Raw genomic sequence first — 24889 nt, 5'->3', positions numbered from 1 at the left:
TACACTGATTCTATTAAGAACTACAATAAAGTGTAGAGTTTGAGGTTAAAGTATAGACATACAGTGAACCCTCAGGATACATGATTTCTACAAATGTCTTTTTTTTTTTTCCTAATTTCTAAATTTGAATTCTTAAAAACCTGTTAAACTAGAAGAAATGGGATAATTAAGGAATAGGATGGTATACTTCCAGGAAGGGAGACAAATCTTATTTTTTATGTTCATATTCAGTATTCAAGAGAACAGAGGAGTGCAGAACTGTGAGTAAAAGTCAGAAACTACATCTCACAGTAAGTTTTCGTATGCTACAGGTAATATACAGCTTTATTACATTGTGAAAATTAAAAAGGTTAAAAGTATGAAAGAATAAGTGAGGTTCACTGACCAACATTCATTTTAATAAAGATTTTTATATTAGTCCTATCATTATAAAAGCTGCCTTTCACAACAAAGGTTTCAGGTTTTACCTGGTTTAGAACTTTTTGGAGATACGGTGTTCCCATCCGATCTGCCATGTGCCTATATGCTGGGTGGGAAAGAAAGAATTTCCGTTCTGCTAGAAGAGCTGCCTTTATGTCCTTCTTCCCATCAATGTCTTTCTGGCTTCTGTTTACAACACCAATATAACCTAAAAAACCACAAAACCAATGGGTAAGTCAATGCAGCCATTGCCTGAATGACTGAATTCATATTAAATAGAACTAGACTGCCTCAGCTCAAATAAAACTTTCCAATTCAGGCATTTCAGATACTGTTTACAAGTACCGTAATGACCTTAACAGTGTCTAAATTGTTCATCCTGTTTATGTATAACAGATATAATTCCCTTTAAATCACCAATTCAAAAACAGAAATATCTGAAACTTTGGTGTACCCCAAAGAAACCACTTCAAAAATAAACAAACAAAAAAACCCCAAGACAAAATCAAAATACACACAAGTCTACATAGATAAATTACATGATATTAGCAAAATACAAGAAAAATTTCTTCTCGTTTGCTGGACCAACATGCTCCATGGGAGGAGATGGTAGTCTCATCAATAAATTATAACTAGAATCAAAATTCTTGATATTGTTAACAGTATGAGCAACTGTGGCAGTAGCTGCCAGAACAATCACATGGAAAACTTCTGGAAGGGGTCAAAACTTGGTTTACAGTGAGATTACCAAAGCTCTGGTGTTTGCTTCTGTCATATGCAAAGAAAAAAAGATTCTTTTGTTACAAGCGACAGCAACCTGGCACAAAAGAGAAAATTGCCTAACAACTTGTGCTGACATTTCTTGCTTCCTCTGGAATACGCAATGTATTTTTCAGGTACAGGAAAAAAAAATATTTTACTTGCAGGATATTTTTAGCACAGCTGCCTTTTATGTTTGCTGAATAGATAACGATAAAAGCTAGGAACGCATCAAGTCCAGCATAACCTTTGATTCACCTCCAGGACTCCCAAACACCACCCTTATCCAAACCACCTTCTGGATTGCAAAGAATATAGACAATTGAACATTCTCACCTCTACGAAGAGGGAGTAGTTTGTTTTCTAGAATTTCTCTTGCATCTGTTCCTTCATCCATCAGATCCAATTTTGTGATCACACCGATGGTCCTAAGGCCTGACCAGGGTGGAGGCAGGAGGAAAAAGACAGAGAAGAATCATTTATATTCAGGAAGAACAATTACATCTTACAATTATATAATAACAGGTATGTGACATTCTCAAAGCTTGTATCACACAATACCAGCTACAACTGCAAGTTACGGTACGTCTGGAAAAGAAGGGATCATCGTTGCCAGTGCTGAAATGTGTTCCTCAAATCTCTTCAACAAGGCTCAGCATTCCTATGATATGACTGTACAAAATTTATGATGCAAGTATCCAGAAATCCTGTCAGCACCACAGTCCAAAATTGTACGACTACAATTTTGCCTACAAATAGATAGGCATTGCCCCACTTGCTTATAAGAGATAGTGACAAAATTTTAAAAATACATTTACAGCATCATTACCTGAATGATACTGAGCTAACAAACAGTTATTGTGATGTCGAAGCCCATATGAGAATGTATATATACACATCTATATTATAAATTATATTTCACACAAGAGTTGGTCTATTACTTCCAATTATGTTATTGCACTTGAGAACAAAAAGTGTTTACATTCAATCATGCTTACCTTGAGGGTCCACTTCCTTAGCTAGCTTCAGTGCATCTGAGTTGGCCAGATCGGTGTTAGCTGGAGTCACAGCCAGTATCAGACAGTTTTCTCGAGAGATGAACTGCATTATCATGTCTCTGATCTGTTGCTCAATATCTGGAGGCTGATCCCCTACTGGCACTTTAGTGATTCCCGGCAAATCAATAAGAGTCAGGCTTAATACTATATGGAAAACATAGGATCATAAAACTGGTTAGCACCCCAGACACGTCTAAAGAGGTCTACACATCTATGGCTGGAGACAAATTTTAGTCACACAAAACCCCACATAATTGCCTTTATAGGTATACAAATATTGTCAATGGTTCAAACAAAATGCCTGACAATCTGAAGAGTACTCTTGTTCCCCTGTTGGTCTTTCATGTCTGGATTTATTAGTACTATTTAATATTTTAAACATTACAACTGGCATAGGAGAATGATACTTATACTGAATATCCTTGAAAGCTCTTAGACAAATTAACATGGCTTTCTGAGCTTTTTCCACCAACAGGAGCACAGACAACAGACCATTCCCGTTGCACCTTTCAAATCAACCCAAAACAGGCTTTTTTTTTTTTTTTTTTTTTTTTAAATACAGTCCTTCTCTGACCATGCTTTCAACAATGTCTCCAATTAAGAAATTCCCAAAACAGTCAATAGGTAGCCTAACTTATATAGCAAACTTGTTGTTAAGGGGGTTTGGGGTATGTTGTTGTTTTGATATTTTTTTTTTTTTTTTTTAAAAACTCTGTGACTTCTTAAGAAAAGTAAGAAACATGAAGAAGTTTATCCATTAAGAAAACCTGTTTTGCTCTGGCATGATTTCCCCAGTACAGGTCACAATGCCAACTAGAAGCATCCTAGCTTGTTCAGCCAGTACTGGAGTAACAGGGTATCCTTTAGACAAATGAGAAAAATGCGATTCTTAGAAAGGAAACACCAGAAGTATATTTGGGGTCTTGCTAATACAGACAACAGTTGCTGAGCTAAAAGACTGATCCTAATAAAACAAAGTAAGAGCATTAGGTAGGAAATTTTCACTTTCTCCTGGAGTCGGCATGTTCAACAAACAAGCTTTGAGGCAGGGCATTTAGTTCAGCTCCTCTCCAGCTGGCTATGCCACATCTGCATAGCAGAGAAGGGCTCAGGGGCATATATTTAGAGCCAAGGCTGCTCATGGTATATCAAAGGGAGGTTCAGCATCTCTTTCATTACCTCTCCTCTTATTTTAATCTTTCTGTCCTTTGATTCGCAACGAAGACATCAGATGAGCTGGTTAGAAAAATAAAGTGCTTTAGCCAAACACACCACTTTTCTCCTGTACCCAAGACAGATTCAATGCAAAACATTTTCTCTAGATTGCCTTCATTAAATTGGGCAGATGGCAACCAGAGGAGCTAACTTTGATCTATACTGGGGGTCTACAACAGAAAGCAGCTTCAAACACCATTATTGTCTAAATATATTTTTAGTGACAGCGAACAACAAACATCCAATAGGGCAGGGAGACATAATGACTTTCTAGATCACTGATCAGCGAATCCATCTGGCGGGTGGCAAAAAGAAGTTTTGCCACTAAGTCTCCCATCTCCTATTATTTGTCTTTACTAGTGAGCTACTATCTAATGGTATATGTACTGGGGGAGAGATTGGTTTCATCCTGATGCAGAGCGAGAATATTTTTAAATCATGAGACTATTAAACAGGACAGAGAGTCTGCATTCTGCCCAGCTCTAGTGGCAACAGCTCTCCACTGTAGAGTGGTTTCATAACACAGGAGAAGTTGAGGATTCTTCCAGATACATATCCACTTCTGGTTCAATTCAGTCTCAGAAGTTTTTTCATCCCTGAAGACTTCTGATTGAGCAACGAGAACACATGCAAAAGGAGATAGCTAGACAGACAGAGCTACATAATACTTTACATGACAGAAATATAAAGTAGAATGATTTTACCTACCATGTGGAGAATATATTCTTAAATTAATAGGAATTGAAGAAATGCCTTTGTTCACTCCTGTTATTCTATCTGTTTCTACTTCAATTTCTTGACGAACTTCATCAAAATCAGTAAATTTCCTCCCTTTGCAGTGTAGAAATTCAGCATACTCTGTGAAAAATATCAATAGCAACTCTGTATTTCACAGGTTCATAGACTTGGACACCCACTTTCAAGCCGCTAGTATTCTTCAGATGCGTATGCACAAAAGCATGTCATCGTGGATATCAGGAAAGCATTATATATGAGCACATGCTATAGATATGATTGCACAGATGAAAACCAGCCTACAAGAAGAAAGGGTTAGTTAAAAAGTCAAGTTGACTGGATGTGATTTACTGCTTTTATCTTTAGCATGTCATCTGCTGGAACAACCTGAAAGATTCAAATAGATACCGTTTACATTAATAGAATAAAGAACAGATTGTGAATCAGATTCTGAGTTTTCATCTGATTACATTTGCCCGTAACACATCACTAAATTGAAGAAAAGTAATTCAACTTCTGTATCATGAAAGATTATTAGCATTTGTTTTCAAAAACTAACAGCCCATGTTACACATGATTTTAACAAAGGAGTTCTGTACATTTTTACAAGTTCATAATAAAAATAAGATCACTTAAAAACAGAGTAATGTTTTTAACACAACTCCTGATTTCCTAAAAACTTCTTGTAGTCCAAATCCAAACCACGCTTAAGAAGTTTGTAAAAGCTCTTATAGATATACCTGTGATTTGGCTGAAGTGGGAGAACACAATTAATTCTGAAGTCTTCAATATCATACAACTTGCCCTGTTACCTTAAAAGGGCATCAACCAGGAATCAGGGATAGATACAGTCTAATTTGTTAGACTCTAACTTGACACTAGGTCCCTGTTTCAACTCTTGAATCCAAATACTGATACTAATTATTGTAACCTTCTGGATTTCCTGCCCTAGAGGTGCATAACCAAAAGCACATCTCAAGATTTTAAAACTGGATTTTCCTCCTTCAAAACAGAACACAAAAGTTTCTCTCTCATAGAAAGGCTGTAATCAGAAATAACGATATAAATGGTAATCACAGATATAAGCTCACATCCTGTCCCCACAGGGTCTAAGCAGTAGGACTGGAGAAAGGCTGAACAAAGTTGTGTATGTTCCAGTTCATTTCATCCTGCAATCAAGGCCCGATCTCAAAGTTCTATTTAGATGTTTCTTCCCGAGAAAACGTTTCTTGGTAAAAAGCCCTCAAACACCAGGGCAAAGAGCTTGCTTGGTACTCAAAGAACAAACAGCAGCTCAGGAGACCTGATCCAAGAATATAGATTAATATAGGGCCTTATGTATCAGTACTGAAGTCTGTTTCCCAAAAGTCATTTTATTGCTATTGTTGATAGAGCTGTTAAAAAAAAAAAAAAAAAAAAAAAGAATTGTCAAACCCACACATGAAACCATAATAATAGTTAAAGCAAAATGAGAGCCAAAAAAGGAGAGAGAGGAGGTGAAAACAACAAATACCAACCTTTCTGTGCTACAATACCATAATCCCTCCAGATTCAAAGTGGGAGGGACAGGGAAACCCACCCTTGTTAAGACAAAAATAATACAGCTCTTATTTTAAAAATAAGAGAGCACCTAACAAAAACCTCCATCTCACTTTTGACAACTTAAGAATTCCAGAATATCTTATATTCCTTTTTAGCTCTAGCAGCAAAATGACAATGAACAGGGATTTTGTATGTTTCATTGTCAACTCTTTATTAAAAAAAACCAGGAATATTCAAATATTTCAAAGTGAATATTTAAAATATTTAAAAAAAAAAAAAAACCTCCAAACAGCAGTAGCCATGTGATTACAGGAGTTTTGAGGTGAAAAGTTATTCAACATCCTGATTTGAGATTTTATTTATATTTTAAAACAAGAGCGCTACGCATACTTGAAAGTACAGCATTATGGGTCTCAAACTCATATAAATCCCACAAGAATCAGCAAACTTTAAAACTATTCATTTCCTGGTGCTACCTTTCACATAGTGTTCAAAGGACTGCAGGCAGATATTTAAGAGCTTTGAGGATCCTAAATATTATTTATTATTTATTTTCCACACAGGAAATATAAGAACATGAGAAGGCAATCCGATACACCTCAGTTTACATGATCTAAATGACAGTAGCAATGCCAAATAGCTAGAAGCTTTGGGAAGTTCAGCACTTTCCACTGGGGTCCTTCAATATCCTCATACACAGGAAGCCAGTTCCCTTTGAAATGTGTGCTCCACAGGCTGCTGCATATACATCTTTAGGAATGACATTTACTACTACCAAATTAGCATATTCTGTTTCAAAGGTATGCGTATTTCACTTCTGTTTTCTTCATTTAGCTCTTATTATGCTTAAGCTATACTTAGGGTACGTGGGTCACAAAGATAACTTTTGTAAATCTACTCCTAAAAGGTATTAACAATCCCTGAGTTTTGGGCCTCAAAGTCCCAGTTCATCTTTCAAAGGAAATTAATTATTTAAAAGACTTAAAGATATAACCCCTAAGTTGAACAGTAGATGCAGCAACAGGAAGTTGATCTAATTAGCTACATAAAGCAGGCAAGGTTGGGAAGGATCAGGTGATCAACTGTCTATTCGCTGGTTGTATGTACATTGATTTGAGGCATATTAATTTTAACATAAAGATGTGTTGAAAGTCCTTTTTCTAGCACCTGGGGAAAAACTCGTGTGGGGAAAAACACTCGCGCTCGAACGTCCGTGGGACGGACATGGGGGGGAGGTGGGGAGATGGATAGGCAGGGGGGAGATAGACGGGGGACGGACGGACAGGGCGGGGACAGACGTGTTTCCCCACCTGATTTCAAGTAGAGGTGTTCCAAGTCCGTGGTGGTATCCAGTCTAGCATACTCAAAAGAGTTAAGTCTCCAGCTTGGAGTTTTCCAAAAAGGTAGCTCATTAAATTGCAGGCCTACAGCAAACATTTTAAACATATATAGCAAAGGGGGAATACCTTCTATTACTGCATCTTCTATTTTCCAGTCCCTTAGGGAGATGCAACAAGACCCAAGCAACAACAGTCTTGTTAGCTTCAACGAAGCATTCCACAAAGCCTCAGAATGCTTTTCAAAAGAGTGATTTCAAAAGAGTGATTTAAAAACATGCATATAAAAATCATGAGCTATAGTACATCACCTTTTCTTTGATGATGGATCAGCTTTTTCTGAACAAAGTAAATGCAGTCAAATGAATCTATTTAGACCTTAGCAAATCATTCAATACTTCTTCATTGAAAAGAGAGGCAGTATCAAAAGCCCTTGTCTTATCCAATCTATAATCCCTCTTCTAATTCTCCGTTTCTCTAGCTTTGCTAACATGCTGAAGATAAAATATTCAAAACTCAGGCATTCCACTGCTAACCTTCAAGCAGCAAGGCTACAAGAAATAGAAGTAACCTGGTATTTTCTGAAGAAAAAACAGAAAATCCTGTTAATGCAGAGGATGACAAGAATATCATAGCAGAAGAGATTAAAAACATTGAAAATAGCGTAGATCTGAAAGCAACTAGCATAAAATACCAGGTCATGCTCTGAGGAACCAATGAAATGGTTAATTATAAGGGTAGACACTCATACCAGAGGAGGAAAAGTATTCTTTTTGATGCAATAGTCTTTCACATACTTGAAAATTTTTGCTTGTAGAAGAAATATATCTCTGTTCTTTCAACCTTCTTCTACAGATCATGCTTTTTAAACTTCCGATCACTCACACAGCTATCCTCCAGGCATTTTTCTTAAAGCTACAGAGACAGAGCTCTCACCAAGATCTTTCCAGGACTGAAAAAAAGTGGAAGAACTACTTTTAAGACTGCATTTCTATTGATGCATCTTGTACAATATTTACTTCCGTATTTTACAACAGCATGACAGCAGTGAGTTGTGTTCTGTTAGAGATCCACTGTAAGCACCAGGTCCTTTTCTGAAAACCAGCTATCTAATCAAACACTAGCCTTTCAGTACAGGAGGAGCCCTTACCCCAGTTGAACTTCTTCCTACCTTTGGGGCATTTCTCTTCCTTTGCAAGCAATTTGGATTCCAGTTCAGCCCTCCAGTATATTTCACAGTCTCGTTTGTATTTGCCAAATACAAACTTAATAAACACACTCTGTTCTGTCATCCTATCAGTAATACAAAATACTGAACATGACCTGGAGGGATGTCTCTTCCACTCTGTAAACAACTGTGCATCTGTCTTATAGGAGTCCTTTCTAGACCATGTTTCCTGAGATTGCTTATTATATAAAAAAAAAACACCACACAAGATAATTTAAAAACCCTTACTGTACCCAAGATAAGACACCTACCACACCTTTATTTACAAGCCTGCTACTCTGTAATAAAAAAATAAATTAGACTGATATGACGGGGTTTTTTCCCTTGATGAATTTGTGTTGGCTGCTATTCATCTCAAGTACCTTTCAGATCGTTAGTTGATAAGTAATTACACATTTCTTTTTCCTAAAAGTGAACTTTGACTGATTTTTCTGTCACTTTTCTTTGTTATCTTTTTGAAGATGGGCAAATATAGAGCTATTTTCCAGTCCTTCAATGAGGGGATTCCATCTTTCCTGATGTCACTGAGCATCAACCTGGGATCAAGGAAACAAAACCTTCCAGGCAAAACTACTTGTAAAACCAAGTATTCGTGGGTACGATTCATTTGTCCCAACATGAGCTGAAGCCCATACCCTACTTGAGGGCACTGATGGGAGAACCAGCTGAGCCCTCAAACCCATGTTGCAAGACCTCAGCAGTCACTGCTGATCAGCTCAGGCTACTCCAGGCACTGTTACTAGTACACACACAGAGACAAGCAGCAGCAAGGAAGATCTGCAGTTGCAAAGGAAGATCTGCAGTCTCTGCAACCTTACACTACAGCTTATATTCAGGTTTCAGACCAGCAGCACTATCCCTCTTTCAGTACATCAGTCCTATTTGGGTGACAAGTCTTTCACTGTCTCAGGAAGGGGTCACCAGTCACTACCACCTTTCCCCCGTGGTGATATCACTTTTTAGCTTTTGGGGTACGCACCTCCCACATCTTTACTGGTCTCTGCAGCATCCCTGTTTGTCATCTGAATGAGTAGCTGCCAGAGAGTGGGATCCAGAAAACGGCAGCCACTGCCTTCCTTTCCTCCCTGCAAAGTGCCCAGTCTCTCTCCTACTATTGGCACTGTGGCACCTCTCTAGTTTTTGTCCTTGAAGACCTCCAAATGCCTTCCTGCTTATAAAGTCTCCAAGATCATTTGTGTTAGCTGAAATAACCAATCTAAATTCTTTTTATAATTTTTTTCTGTTAGAGGATTGTTTTTGCCACCAGATGGCAATAAAAGATGGGTATGCTTGAGGATTAGTCTCACAACAAAAGATACTTGCTTTAAAGCTCAGCAACTTCAATAGAAGAGAGCATCTGCAAGACTTGAGAAAAGAATCAGAATGTCTTTTGAACCTTATGGTGATTTACTTTCCACTTAGTGTTCTAATTAACAGAACTGAAACAAATGTGGGTATTGTACATATGATTCATTCGTCTAAAAAACGTCCACCTCAATAATGTTTTTCAAAATCTGTTAATCTGCCACTTCTTTAGCAAAGAGACTGAAGCAAGACCATGACGAAAATCTGAAATTCCACCAAAAACAGTTATCAAAATGAGGAAAATAACCCTCCTAGAGCCAAGATATTTTAACATGTAAATAACAAAAAACAGGTTTATATAGCAGGCGATGTATTTTTAACAAACAGAAGACCTACAACAAAGGCTTCACCCAAAACCTAAGTACATTTTTTGTTGTCACTGCTGTTTAAAAAACATACTACCCAGTCTCAAGAAATCTAGATAATTATTTCACTTCCACAGGCAGGAGAAACCACAGCAAGAGAAGAACAGATTGCCTATAGTTATACAGAACGTGTGGCAACAGGAAAAAAAAAGAAAAAAACCAAACACCTCTCAACATTCTCAGACATTTCAAGTCATTACCTTCCCAAAGCTTACTCAGCAGCACCATTTAAAAGTATCTATTAACTCCTACAAAAAGTATTTAACCTTACTGATGTATTAGATCAAAGAATCACCAAGCTAGGAAGTATATTGAAAGTTGTGAAATAAAAACTTAGAATGTTTAAGAAATAGGTTTTAACATATAAATTAAGGCATACCAACTCAAAGGAAGAAAAACCCACCAGCTCACTAGCCCTCCTTTAAGAAATTATGGTAACACATGACAAATCGCTACAGGTTCGCATGCATATTGGCAAAACTTGCAGAGAGAAGATTAAGAGTTGAAATGGAATTAGTGTACCTTACACAGAATTCAGTTATGTTGCTCCAAGACTACTGAACACTTAAACACAGCCTTAAAATTCTTGTCCCATGTCAGTTGTGTGCCAACACTTACATCTTAAAGATGCACAGGGAAAAATCCTTCTAAAAGCACAACTACAGGAATACGTAATGCATTCCTCCCTCCCGAAAAGGAATCATGAGTAAGAAAGTGAGAGACTACCACTCTACACTCATTGGTAACTGCTGAAATATCACAACAGTTTAGCATTTAAAACAAATGCTGTCTGGTGAGAAAGAATGAGCTCCCTGTATCTTAAGCCACAGCAGTCAAATACTGAAAGAAGCAGCATGTCTTTTGCCTGAATTTAGACATCAGACTCTCACAAAATAAACTGCCCTCACATCCAACTTCTCACCCAGGAAAAGAGCCGTGGAATTCCTCCCGTCTACATCCTCTGAATGGCTAAGCTAATTTATCACAGCTGTCTTCCCTGCCTTGTAAAACCTGAAGTTCACCATCAGACAGCCTCCCAGCTAACAGCACCCTGTCCACACCTGTGCCTTCTAAAAACTCACCCAGATGGGACTATTTTCTCCAAAACCATTCTCTACTCTGAGCTCCTTCACAGAGTAGCAACAACGAAGGCACAAGAGTCTTGTTAGACCTGACACTAGACATTCCCAATGCTGTGGAGCTGCCCAGGGCCAAATGCAGGGACCAGAGACAAGAATATCAAGCTGCACTTTGATTGCTTAGCATGCTTGATGTCAGATGGGAACTTTTTTTTAGTTGTGACTTCTGGGTGGGAAACAAAGCTGCTTTACCAGAATTTAGGTCTGTTTATTACAGAATAAAGAGTGCATGCTTATTTGGTTCAATTCTCTCTTCCAGCAAGACATCGTATATGCCATTTTTCTTCAGTAGAATAGGAGCAACTGAACCGAAAACATGAGATGAAGAATAAGAATGAAAAATTGTGACCCTACCTACAGGACTGCCAATGAACTAGTTTGGGACAAGTAATGAGTATCGGCCTCTCACTGCAAGAAGAAAGCCACCTTGGGGCCTCAAAATATTTACAAGATGGAGATTTTTTTTTTTCCCCCCTCTCTCCTCTAGCCAGTACCACGACTTATTGGGTACAGGCCTCATTTACAATTTCATTTGAAATGCAGCTGGGCAGTCCCAAAAGAGACTCAAAGTAGGATAGTCAAGAACAAGTCAGAGTCCTTCAGAGGACTGTAAATTATTTTTAACATCCATATTTTGACTAATTGTATTCTACTAGGTATTTCTCACACTATCAAACTCGGAGGAAAATAGTCACAACTACTAAAGACTGACCCGTCAGTTGCAATATTTAATTAAAACTTTTGTCTTTGCCTCCAAGATTTCAGCAGAGTACAGTATTTGCATGGATGTGGAAGTGCAAATGGTGTAAAGCCATTTAGGAATTGTACTGTTCCCACCAAAATATGTTAGTGATTAAAGGAGGTCAACAGGTCACTACAAAATAGCTTTGGACTAATTACACAGAATTAAAAAAAAAAAAAAAAGAGGAAATAAACAAAATTCTCAAAAAAAATATTCCACATGTCATGAGATAAATTTCTTAGTATCGAATTGTTTCATGTTACCCCTTGCACATTCGCAAGGGTAACAGCTCTTTATCCAGATGTGTCAGATCTTTCAGATGTTGGAGGGCCCCTGATAACTCCTCACAACCAAATCCTGCTGCACCTTTCCATGACATGTCCAACCCTAATAATGAGTGGTCAAAGTTTCCTCTTTCTTGGGTGTGCACAAATGCCTCAGCTGCCAGTCTTCATCCCTTAGTGCAATGACTCAAAGTTAAATGAAGCTTTAACCTCCTCTGTCAATCAAATTCACATTCCAAAAAGATTCTCAACCAGTTCCAAAATGTTGCTAAAATATCTTGCAGTCATCTCTGCATGCCTATATAGAAAGTGCCCCCTCCCTCCCAAGGGATACTATAAGATTAAGAATAGTTACTTTTAAAAGAGTCAAGAAAGATCCTAGGATTAGAGATCAGTTAAGCTTGCTACAGCAGCAAGAACCTGATACAGTCCTCTAATTACTTTCTATAACATTTTAGATAATTATGGACTTGATAAAAATCAGTCCAGCATCTGCTTCCTGTAAAAGAACACTGTGCTTCTCTAAGCAGTTTTTTTTATTTTCTTTTTTTTAAATTAGTTCAAAAAGATAAAGGTGGCTTAAAAGATAAAGGCATTTGGAATTTCACCACCAAAAACAACAACAGCGGAACAAAGTTTAAAGAAAGTAACAAAACAAAAGCTTGCATTTTAAAGGTCTTGGCATCTAATCCCAAACAATAAATACACAGCAATTCCCAAAGAGAGAATTATGTCTTGACATCCAGGAAGCACGAAAATGAAAACCTAGAGGCCTACCTAAAGCTAGTAATACTATGTGAACATATTAATGGGGAAAATACCAGAAGGAGAGAAGGCCTTTCATCGCCCCCTCAACCAAGGGACAATGATGATTTTATAAAATAGGGCAATACAGACCAGTCAGGGTAAGTTTAGGATGGATGTCTAAGAATAAGTATTTAATCACTTGAGGTTAAGAGTGTAAGAGTTTACTCACTAATTCATATGTCCCCACAGTTCAGTTATTTTGTTAGGAATGCCAGCACAGAGCTCAATTTTTTTCTTTCTTCTGCTCTTACATGGTGCTGGAAAAATTAGATGAAGATTCTCCATAGCTAGGCCTTATTCATGCATTTCTGCATGCTCTGTCAGAGACCAAAAGCCAGATATGCAGAAATGGCAAGTGTTCATACCTCCAACTAAAATAAACTTCATCTTTTAATATACATAAAGCACTATAAGCATATTACACACTGGAAAATCCTAAGGTTTCTAAGCTGAGCATACAGAAATACTGGATTCCACAGTTCTTCCTTTCTCTTCCACAGTATAAACGCTATGGAAAATTTCATAGAGGCATTGAAAGTATGAATGTGCTTTAAAAGCAGCAATTCAGAAAAAAAACTGGAGTCTAGGCAGACTGAAGTCTACCTTCCTGCTGAACAACGAAAAGACCTTTTAGGAAAAAAATGCACACAAAAACTTAATTACACCTCACACATAGGGACAGACTAAAGTTCTATGGGCAGCTTCAATTTTGTTTCTTCCCCAGTTTCATCATGTTCCATAATTTAAAGAGCACTTTTTACTTTTAAATGCTATTTTCGATGTTATTTCATTTCGTTTTACTATTTTAAGTAGAAGTCAATAGTAAACCAGTGATTTTGTTGCTTACATTGGTTTAGAAGCAGCAACAACAAAAAAATTTGAACGATAGAAAATCACAGCTGCTTTTATCTATGCTAGGGAACTGAGCTACACAACAGCACATTAAGTGCCCCTTGGAAGAGTACAGAGTGGTGAATTCTGATGAAAGATCTCAATACATCACATAGGGCAGTGGTATACACATACTGTATTTTTATTTTTGACCAGACAAATACACAGAAGCCTTGTTCTCCCCCAATCTACCTTCTGCTCTACTTAGTGCAGTGAGCCCAACCAAAAAAGACAAGTCACAAAAACAAGCTGTGTGGAATCAAATCTGTGTGCACTGGAGCAAGAGTTAAAGGTAGATGTACAGCAATTTTGGCGTGTTAACTAATACAACTGTAAAGCTCATCAGGAAACGAATAAATTAAAGCTAATTTCTAAAACACTTTGTATGTAATAATGTTTCTCCGCTGCTTCAAGTTTGATCTTGGATTAAATTTACTATGTGCTTTAGGATTTAGATTTTACTGTTTTCCCAGATAGGACAATGAGATTAGTTGGTCCTGAGCATACAGTTTTGAAGCAGCAGGCCTTTGTTCCAGACAGTCTAGCTGCACCTTTCTTCACACTGCTTAAGTTTTCCTAGAAATTTTTTTCCTCCTGCTGAAGTACATCAGCACTTTGTCCAGGCATTGAACCAAAAAGAGAAAGAGGTTACCTGTTTTGGCAGTGATGAGTTGAAGGACCAATGGTCGTCTGGTTACAATTCCAGAACCTCGTGGAAGAAAATCCCTAGAAATATTAAAAAAATAGTTACTACTCAGAAAGTACTGTCCAGTTACATAAGACACTGGACTAATTTGGAACCTCCTTTATACCTTCAGCTGCAATGAAAATGGAAAGTTGGTGGGAACAGATTTACATCAAACACTAGTATAAAATAGGGCTGTTAATTTTGGTTCGAGAGCGCAGCAGGTCATTAGACAAATACGTATTAAAATTAAATTAGTGTCTCGAGGCATTACCAATTCTCTTTCTTCATGACCATCATATATAACACTTTAAAACTCACCTTGCATAGTAAGAGTACCTGAAGCCACACTCACATTTAGTGGGCTCTCTAAAGAAATGTGTCCTCACCCTATACGTGATTTGAAGAGGATATGGGCATGTGAATACACGCACTCTCACACATCACACCAAAGCTCTGGCCAAACCAAATTACCAGCACTCTGCACCTACTCTTTCACACACTTAACTTCTGCCAGTTCAAATCCCCAAATAACTTTTCCAGCAACACATCCGCCCAGAAGTTTTTGAGTGAAAGCTGAACCCTAGAAGTACTCTGGGACAGCAGGAGGGAGTGTCCTTGGACCAGAAAGCAAGCAGTGAAGCAAAGACAGCAACTCTGTCATATCATTATGCATCCCCATGATCCTTTCTGTGCCTCCAAAGACAGGGAGACTCCCTGTGCAACTGAAACCCTAGAAAAACTTTGAACCAATTGTTAGTTGCAAAACCAATGATCAGAAACCCAAAGCAAAACAACAGACTTTTTTTTCCAGGGTCTTCCCCCGTTGCCATACCTATTAAACTCTTACAAACCTTGAGATGAGGTTCAGTGAGGGGTTTTGAAGAGTGCTCCCTTTAAATAAGCATCTTCAGAGGAATAAAATTCAGAGGTAAACAGACAGTTTCACAATCAGCTTAAGCTCATCAAAATCCCCTCTTTTTTCCTGCCTTAGCAGGGATACTGAATCACCTTCTTGCCTGCCTTAGCAGCATTGCTAACTCACTTCTCCGGCTCAAGTGAAAAGCAATGCAGCAAATGGTTAGGGCATGAATTTTCAGTCAAGTCGCAGAGCTGATCTGGGTGACCATGTCGTCACATGTGCTAGTGCCAGTACCAAGGGTGAGGCAGGAATGTGCAGTGTGTTTGGGAGGAGTGGGGAGAAGGACAAAAGAGTCAAAGGAAGAAAGATACAGCTCTGTCAGCCCTTTAGACAGAACTGCTTAGATGGGTCTGCTCAAGCCACTTGAGAAACCACATCTTACGTATAATCACTGCATATCTTCATACTGACCTTGTGCTACTTAATGGATGCCTGATTTTATCAGTTCCTTTAAGGCAGCACACAAACCTACAAGGTTTAAAACTAGCCTAGAGGGTACATCTATGAAAAATAAACCACACATATTTCATCAAACTCCACGATATTATTTGTGCAAATCAGAGGGTACTAGGTCTGAGGAGTCCCAGGTCAAGACAGGCTCAGGAATGCAACAGTGAAACTCTTTCCACAAGCACCAAGAAGATAACAAAGCTTTGGCAGTCTGCAGAAGAGAAATATGGCAACTCTACCTGTGATACAAGCTCTGAAGATTTCTTTCCCAACCTAACATCTAGACAAAAAAAAAAAAAAAAAAAAAAAAAAAAAAAAAAATCCCATAAGCAAGCAGTTCTAAGGCTGAGGAACAAGACTGGCTGTCAGCTGTGCCCCACACCACTTTAGAACTCCCCAGCATTTTGCATGAAACAATGTTAATTACTAGATAAAATAAAAGCCTCACTTTCTCAGTACCTGTTAACCTGTGCTTACAGTGTGATTACTCTGCAAACTAAAGCTAAAGCACACCATAAAAGGAGAGGCTGTTCAAACACAAGCTAGCTCATTAACTTCTATACTTACATACAGGATCTGCAGGCAAAAGTAAAATTAATTAGGAATTCAAGTAATCTCTAAAACAAAGATAATGCAAAAATATCATGCATACTGATTTATACCTGCTGCGATGTTTTACAACACTTGAGACAGCAACAGGATACAAGAACTAGCTTAGAGAGATGCTAAAGACCTTCAAAAGGTCTATCACAATTTCAATACCTACCAATGGAGAGAAACCTGTGTCTCAGTAAAGTGCCATCTACTGATATTTTCTCATGAGGAAGAGGAGAAAATTTTAATAGAAACATATTCATTTCTCTGTATGCACTGAAATGATGGTAGCCCAGGATGTAGAAAACGCCTATTGAGATGACAGTTTCATACTTTGATTTTCAAGCATTTCAGATCTTATTTAAAAAAAAAAAAAAAAAGTCATCATTTTTACATCAAGAAGCTAAAAGGAATTGCCGTTCAGGACAAACCGATGACACAAAACAAACTAGGGTCCTCTACAGCACCACACGAGGCAGTAAAATCCTTCTTCAGGGAGTCAAAGGCTGAAAAGACTTATTGATTTTCTGCTTCAGACTAAGCACATTCAGAGATAAAGAACACTGCATTAATGCAACTCCTAGTTATACAACACTGACCTTCCCTCAACAGCAAAATTAGAAAGAAATGTACAACAACAATTTTCCTTCAGAACGTTCTCTTAACATGTCCAAAACAGATGGCATTTGATAAGCCTCTCTAACAAACTGAACTATTGTCGAAAAGCCCATCATCTGTTCAAGCAAGCATCAGCAGAGAGAGGCTCTTGCTTGGTGAGAGGGCGAGCTGTGTTGATCACATAAGCAGCTAAACAGTGTGCAGCAGAAGGACATAAAGCTTCTGCTTCAGATGTACAGTTTGAAGAAAAAATGACAAAGAATGAGGATAAAAAGGGGCTCATGAGGAAAGTTCAGGAGAAAACTTCCCCCCCATTAATTGCTGAACATGTATTTTACGTCTATGAAAGAAACATCGACCTCAATTAATAAATCTGCCCTCATAGGGACAGGGAATTTTTTTTTTTTTTTAAACATTTGAAATTTCAGCTTCAGCCACAAGGCAATGGCATCTGTGCACTTTCTCTGCGCAGCCCAAATCAGATGTTACAAATAAATACCTAAACACTACTTCTAGAAAAAGACAGTTCTTTAAACACACACAGAAGTGTAAGTCAAATCTGAGAAAATAACTTGCACTTTTTTTAGGAAAAGCAATGTAGTACCACATTACAATTCTAGCAGCAAGGGAATCAGATTAAATATTGTACAACTGCTCCTGCAGAAATGCCTACTTCGACATCCACAAGACAGGATGCAGGTCTCCTACCCCTCCCCTTGATATGGTAAGCTTTCTACACAGGGTTTGTTTGTAGTGCCACAAAAAACTCCCAGTGTATTAGGAATGGCCCCCTACCCTCATTTTTCCCTAAAACATCTACCTAAATAAAATGTTTCTTAAAGAAGGAAAAAGAAAAAAAAAAAGCTTCAGCAGCAAGAAATATAATAGGACTGAACACAGCTGAGTTACAAAGGTTCCTTCTGACCAAAAGGATGATGGCCCTCAATGTCCTGGTGGCACACTTAACATTCTTTAAAGGACAAGTTTGAGATAGTTGCTTTTCCAAACCTTTTGGTCAGTGTGTACAGATCTGTTTAGTGAGAGTTGGAAGAAAAATCACATCAGAGTTGAAGCAGCTGCAAAGCAATCCATCTAGAAAAAAGGACATGCCGGAGAATTGTGCACAAAGACACTGACAAGGGAGAGAAAAGGCTGTCTTCTGCGGCAGGGGGAGTGAGCCTGTGAGTACCTGTGTGCACAACTGCAAGACACTTAACAATAACAAGGTGCAGGAAACAAAAATTAAACACACTGTGCAAGAATAAAGCTGGGCATGAAAGATATGCTCCTTTAAAAGACATGCATCCTACATTAAGAATCAAACTACTTCTACATCTTTATTCTCAGAGCATTTTCAGCAAAAGGTACTCTGCTGACAACAGCTATACTAGCTCAGCAGCAATGGTGCTGTGACATGACAGTTTGGAGACCAGCAGCAAAGCCTGTCCAGTGTTGCCTAGCCAGCACTGAATATATCAAATGCAAATAAGATGCAAGAAGCCAGGTCTTCCAGAACATCACTTCAATAACTCTTCAACCTTAGAATGCAGTCACATCTGTTAGAATACCATTAAATATTTTCAAGAGCAAAATATTTTCAGGGCCAAATAATTTTTACCCTAAAAAACTATAAAATGACTCATGTCTTACTGCACAACATAAACTATACTGTCTTTGCTCTCTAATACAGCTCATTTCCAGTATCAGAGATCTGGACAAGTATATCTCCTAAAACATTTGTTTAGTGTGTAAAGGTAACAGATATTAGTTTGAATTTGACTCACTAAACCCCAAGTCTCAAAAACTGATGTCACAGGATGGTGAAAGAAGTTATCAATGCCCATACCAACACCTTAGCAGTTTATAATAACAAGACAGTTAGGGGTCTGATCTTTGCTACAGTAGACAACTTTACTGTAAGAAAAAAAAAAAAAGAAAAAGAAAGTTCATGTCTCCGTAAGTTGTCTTTCCATTCTCATACCACCCTCTCTGACTGACGCTGAGAAAGCAAGTAAGCTGAAAAAGTACTTAGACAAATAATTAATGGGAAGAGTCCCATGGAAGAGATGGGAACACCCTTTCAAATTTCAGAAAGGGCAGAAACCATAGTGAAATGCTGAAAAGCAAACTAGACAGGGGCTCCTTCAGTGAGGTTGTCTCATTATAATGCAGGACTACAGCTTACAAAGAAAAGAACACATATCAAACAAACAAAATATAAACATTATGTGTTCCAAGGGGATTTACAGGTAGGGGAAGAGTTTTCATTTAGGAGCTCTCTAGCACACTAGCAGTATTTATTATGTTAAAAACAGAAAAAAAAAGAGAGACAAAACAGAAGAATCCCCAGTTTGTGTGAAGAGCAATGATGCATCACCACTTAATCATGGTTTCAAAAGAGTAACTTAAATCTGCTTTACTTTGCCAGTATAGTACTGAGAAATGTTCTGCACTTTGATCAGTTACATGGTCAGTATTATACAGGATAAATGGTGATTAATTTACATTAATACCAATATAATTAATTCATATAAAACACAGGGGGAATCCAGGAAATCAAATACTGGAGGAAAATGTCAATCATTACACAGTAACTGAATTAATTAAAGAGCTAGGAACAAGTAAAACGGATAGTGATGAATTGCCAAAAAAAAAATCAGAAGTCACTCCAAAGAAAAAGCCTCCACATTTTTTACAAAGGGTAGAAACAAGACAGGATCAGGACAAGAGCCATTATTCTCTTACAGAAGAGCACAAATGACCCATCTACATCTATTTCATTTTGCCAGACATCAGTAATGTTACTTATGAAAGTTTTTCCACTAACCTTCCCTCAAACGCAGAAAGGCCATACTCCATGGGCTGCTCATATGAACAACACTGCTGTGGTAGCATTCCACACAGGCCTTTATTCCCAAGATTTGCCAAGGACTGCAACGCAGCTTCAATTGCAATAGGAAGCAATTATGCCAAAAGTCAACAGTTTTCCTGGGCTTTTTTCCAACACAGTGTTTATTGTTTTATACAACTCCAGCCTGGCACACTAGGAGCACTTGTAGCACTTCTGGCTCGTACTGGCTGCTGAACGGCCATATCTCGTGCAAAAGAACACACTGTTTCACAGTGGACACCTACACATGCCTATACAGCCAAGCATCTCCCAGTTCTGTGGCAAAGGTACACTGTACAGAAGTACTACAAAAGGCTTTCATTTTTCTTGCATTTATCACATTTAGCCTCAAAGCAAAGTGCTATGAAAGAACAAAACAGGGAAAAGCATGGTACAGTATAAGCCTACAGAAGAGAGACATTAATAATTTCTAACTTCTTTCCTCAGGTTCACTTTCCAAAACCCATAAACCAAAACCAGTTAATTTATAACTAAAGAACTCTTAATGCTAAAAATATACATCTGAAGACCTATTTTGGCAGACGTGTTCTTTGTGTCTTGCCTGCTCTTGCTCCTGTGCTCACCAACACCACAGAGGACTCAGCACTAGATCCTTCACGCACTTTTGTTTATTACAAAGCAAGGTATGTCCAAGCGATGGGAAGTGTACTTTGCATTTAAGCAGAGGCTTTCTTAGGAATTAAATTCATAATGTCAAGTGAAGTACTTTCTCAGAGGAGGTTTGTCATCACTGACACTAGACATCACTGTATTTATTCTTCCTTAGTGGCTTTGGAAGCACAATTCCTCTACCCTCCAATGACAGTACAAAGACAACCCCGGGACACGTTTTCAAGAAGTCACAAAAGCTTTAAGACACTACCTCTGTCGTGCTTTGATGTTCTTAACCCCATACCATTTTTTTTTCAGTAATACAGTAGTATACATCAGTTGCTACATCACACTGATATTTGGCTATATATGCTCTTCCTCATTAGCTCAAATTAGAGAGACCAATTCTTATTATCAGTCACCACTTGATCCCTCACCTCCTTTCATTAGTTACAGAAGAATAAGTGCTTTTTGTTTTGGCACAATGTCTGTCAATCAAGAGAGTCTCCCACAGCTTTGTTCAATGGCTACAAAATCTCAGCCTAACATAATGGGGCTTACATGAAAACGTACAAAATAATTAATCTTCTTTATTGAAGACCAATGATACCTATCTTAATTAGGCCTACTAGGCAAGCTAAATGCATTAAAAGGCTGTGGATTTTTAGTGATCTCGGATATATTAGCTCCTAAAGCTCAATACCAGTCTTTCCAGGGTTTTTTGTAAACCACATAGCATAGATGCTGGCATCCTTACCATGACACTTTAGTGCTTAGTTCAAGTTCTCTAATGAAGTTTGGCCTCAGTTTGCAGTAACCATTCTTTCAAGATAAATCTTCCTTCAACTGAGAGATCATTTTAATTAATCTGCTGAATCAAAACGGAAGTAGTAACTACACATTGCAGCTCATGCAGTTTGGGCATGTCTTTAGGGGTGAGAAACTGAGTATCCAGACATCCTAGGGCTGTTAACTATCTCTTCCTTTCAAGCAGGGTGGATAAACTTGGTGTCTTTGAGAAGCCATTTTCCAACCCAGCAGTGTCCTTCCTCACCACTGCTGAACTACTGGAACTGAACAGCCAAAACAGGGACCCCCCCCAGTTATCCTATCCATCTCTTTCAGGTAAGCACACAAGTTGAATCAAGAATAATGATAATACAAAAAAAAAAAAAATCTTGAAACCTTTACACAGCACTACAACCTAGCAGCCTAAAAGGTCTTTTTGGGTCTTGCTTCCCCCACTCCTTTATGGAGTTCAGACCAACTATACAAAAATCCAGAGGGGAATGGTACAAAAAATCCACCCGAACAGACCTAACCATGGGATATGGTGAGCGTTGACTCTAAAGGTGAGAAATAAGGTATTTTTGAAAAGCCCTTGAAGAACTTCAAATAAGATGGCAAGGGATTTCAGTCACACTAGCTGGACACCTCCATAACAACTAAGTTCAGTGACAATGCTTAGGCACCACTAAGGCGAGAAAGCAAAGCTTGAGATTTCCTCTTCATGCAGAAGACTGGAGACAGAGCAGGCTTAAAAAACACTGTCATTACACTTCTCTTGTACCTGGAAGATGCTTTCTTTAAGTAGAAGCAGCATTTCTGCTCAACAAGCAGCCAGAAATTATTACATCTCCCCCATTAAAGTAAACATTACAGGGCTATGAGAAAATCAGTGCCAAAAATTACTCTAGTCCCAGTGGTGAAGTCTTCTATTAAACATGGCTGGAGTCAACAGGTTCTCCAAAGTAGGTGACATTTGAACAGAAGTCTAAGAAGGCACAGACCATTATTAGTACCCCAAATCTAATGTCATATTTTGACAGCAGTGAGAGTACCTCACATTGCATTTCTGCACAGAAAAAGGCAAGTCTGTTCACTGAAGCAAGGAAAGAAAACACACTTCCTAGTACTAAAAAAAAAAAAATATCTTTTACGTGATAGAAAGTTTTAAAGTCTCAATAATGTTTATAGGACTGAAAACTTGCCATACACAGCTATGAAAACTTGCCAGGCAAAAACACAAAAGTGGTAAGATGAACAGTGCTCTGTTTGCAGTGATTATGCTCGGGCTGTAGGCTTGCTGTACTAACAGATCGGGAAGCTGCCAATGTGCAATCTCGTCAGCAAGCCACTGTATGCACGATGCATCTGTCCTCCCTGGCAGGCATCCAAAACTTTGCTGCATCATCCTAATTCCATTTGTGAAAATGCCCTTTTTCCTCTTTCTCTTTTAAGATTTTACAAAAGCTTTTGCTATTTCCTGCCCAATGGTGCTCTCCATCCATTCCAAGCGGGGGGTGGGAGGGGAAGAAACCACAAAACACAAAAAAACCCCCAACAATTCTCAGAACTTTTGTGTCAAAAAGAATAAAGCAGACTTTGCAGGACAACTGTATTCTCCCTAATCAGATATGTTTGCTCTTAGGAAAGGACTAATTTGCATAGGATGTTGGTGCATAAAAGCCCATCCATTCTCAGGATGAATACTAATGCAGCAAGATTTTGTATCTCAATACAAGAAATGAACAAAACTTCTTTACTCACTTTAAATTGTTGTCAGCACTCTAAATAGAAGCTTGGGGTTTTTTATCACTTACAGCTGCCAAATACTATTAACAATGTTTCTTTAGAAAATATTTGAGTAAAAAGTTTTCCTCTATAATATAATCAGATATAAACAGAAAAAAATTCTGATTGCAAGGATCAGAAAGAAAACAACATGTCCCCAACAGCGCAGGCATATCAGCTACATGAAGCTAACTACTATACAATTACCTGCATTTAGCAAACAATTCACCTCTGGATACTCTGTCATGACAAAACTTTCAGATACTACAAATTTCAAAGTGCTGTCATGAAAAACCCAGACAAAATAAGCTCCTGCCCTTCCTCCCAAATCACACTGTCCTGAACTCAGATCCATCAATACAGACTTTTTAAACAGTGGTATGGTATACAATCAGCTATGCCACGTCCTAGTCAAGTCCAAAAAACTTTGCCTCTTCAGAAGCATTGTGAAAATACATTTATCTCTTTTGTGGTGGACAAGGTGTCAAACTGTACGATTGCCTTTCTTGGTACAATACAAGCCATTTCAGATTATTTTGCAGAGCTGGAATGTAACTGGATTCAATTCTTCTACGCCCTCCAGAATGTATACACAATGGGAACTGCAGTATAAAGACAGCCCAAATTTATAAACAGAAAGACAACTACAGAAGGAAGGGGGAAAGGGGGATGTTTCCAAAATGAGTGATCCAAGTCTCTCAAACAACTTCTCTAGCCATTTTATCCTTTTTTACCTGCCCATTTATCCTGCTTTGAGCCTGTAGTATGTGCCAATGAAAATATTGTCCATGACAAGGTAAAATCTATTTAGCTAAATATTGAAATTTAATATCAGCCATGATCCCCCATCTCTCTGCTCACCAGAAATTGAATTATTACCACGAGAAAATTTTATACTAAAACTCTGATCAAAACAGTGTTTTATGCTGCTACTTCCCAGAACACTAACAAAGTCATAATGTTAGAGGTCTCAGCCCAGACTCTTAAGGCTTTCCAGCCTATTTCCTAGATCTGACGGACATTGGGGATCTTCTGTCAATATTTGTTTAACCTGAAAAACTAACAGGTGAGCACGCAAGGGCACAACACTGCCTCTGATGGATTATGCTAAAATTTCATCAGCAGCTTCCAGCTTGGCTGCTGAATAGATCTGAAACATAGCCCGTTTCATCCACTGTCGTGCAGCAGAGGCCAGAGATGTCTTGCAGTGGTTCTCATGCTTGCTACACAGAGCCCTGCCTATTCTCTGCAGGTGAGTTACACACAGACCATTTTAGAGCATTTTCTATAGCTAAGCACTACTGAATACACATGTACATTTTTAGGCATCTGCACTGTACATAGTAAACAAAGTACTAAGTGCTTAAGATTAATCTAGCTTTGATTATATCATCTATGCGGGTGGAAACCTAGCTGTATTACAGCAAATAGTAAATCTCCTGCGTACCTGAAGAATGAAATCTTGGTGATTTTGCACGGGAACTAGGATGCAGAAATACTATGCTAGGTATTGAATTAAAAGCATAACTTCCACATACAAATTATAAAAGCTGACATTATCGCTAGACACTCCGGTTGAAAACCTCTCTTATCTACAGCTACAGTCTCCTTTGCATCTCAGAGGCTATCACAGACAACAGTACTTGGCAGTACATCA

The 24889-nt window shown here is 38.2% G+C and overlaps 1 protein-coding gene across 5 annotated transcripts in view; it reads right to left on the bottom strand.

Annotated features, from left to right (window-relative positions):
- DNM3 (dynamin 3) overlaps nt 1-24889 on the bottom strand; it is a 182920-nt gene that overhangs the window by 151283 nt on the left and 6748 nt on the right. For all 5 annotated transcript variants that reach the window (XM_050900709.1, XM_050900711.1, XM_050900708.1 and 2 more), the window contains exons 2-6: nt 14540-14613; nt 4161-4310; nt 2178-2381; nt 1516-1614; nt 468-628 (exon numbers count right to left, since the gene is read on the bottom strand). In XM_050900709.1, coding sequence (XP_050756666.1) covers nt 468-628; nt 1516-1614; nt 2178-2381; nt 4161-4310; nt 14540-14613 — 688 coding nt within the window. The remainder of the gene's footprint in view (nt 1-467; nt 629-1515; nt 1615-2177; nt 2382-4160; nt 4311-14539; nt 14614-24889) is intronic.

Source organism: Gymnogyps californianus, chromosome 8, assembly GCF_018139145.2.
Source record: "Gymnogyps californianus isolate 813 chromosome 8, ASM1813914v2, whole genome shotgun sequence".
Classification (NCBI taxonomy): domain Eukaryota; kingdom Metazoa; phylum Chordata; class Aves; order Accipitriformes; family Cathartidae; genus Gymnogyps; species Gymnogyps californianus.
This window is presented reverse-complemented; position numbering and strand designations above follow the sequence as displayed.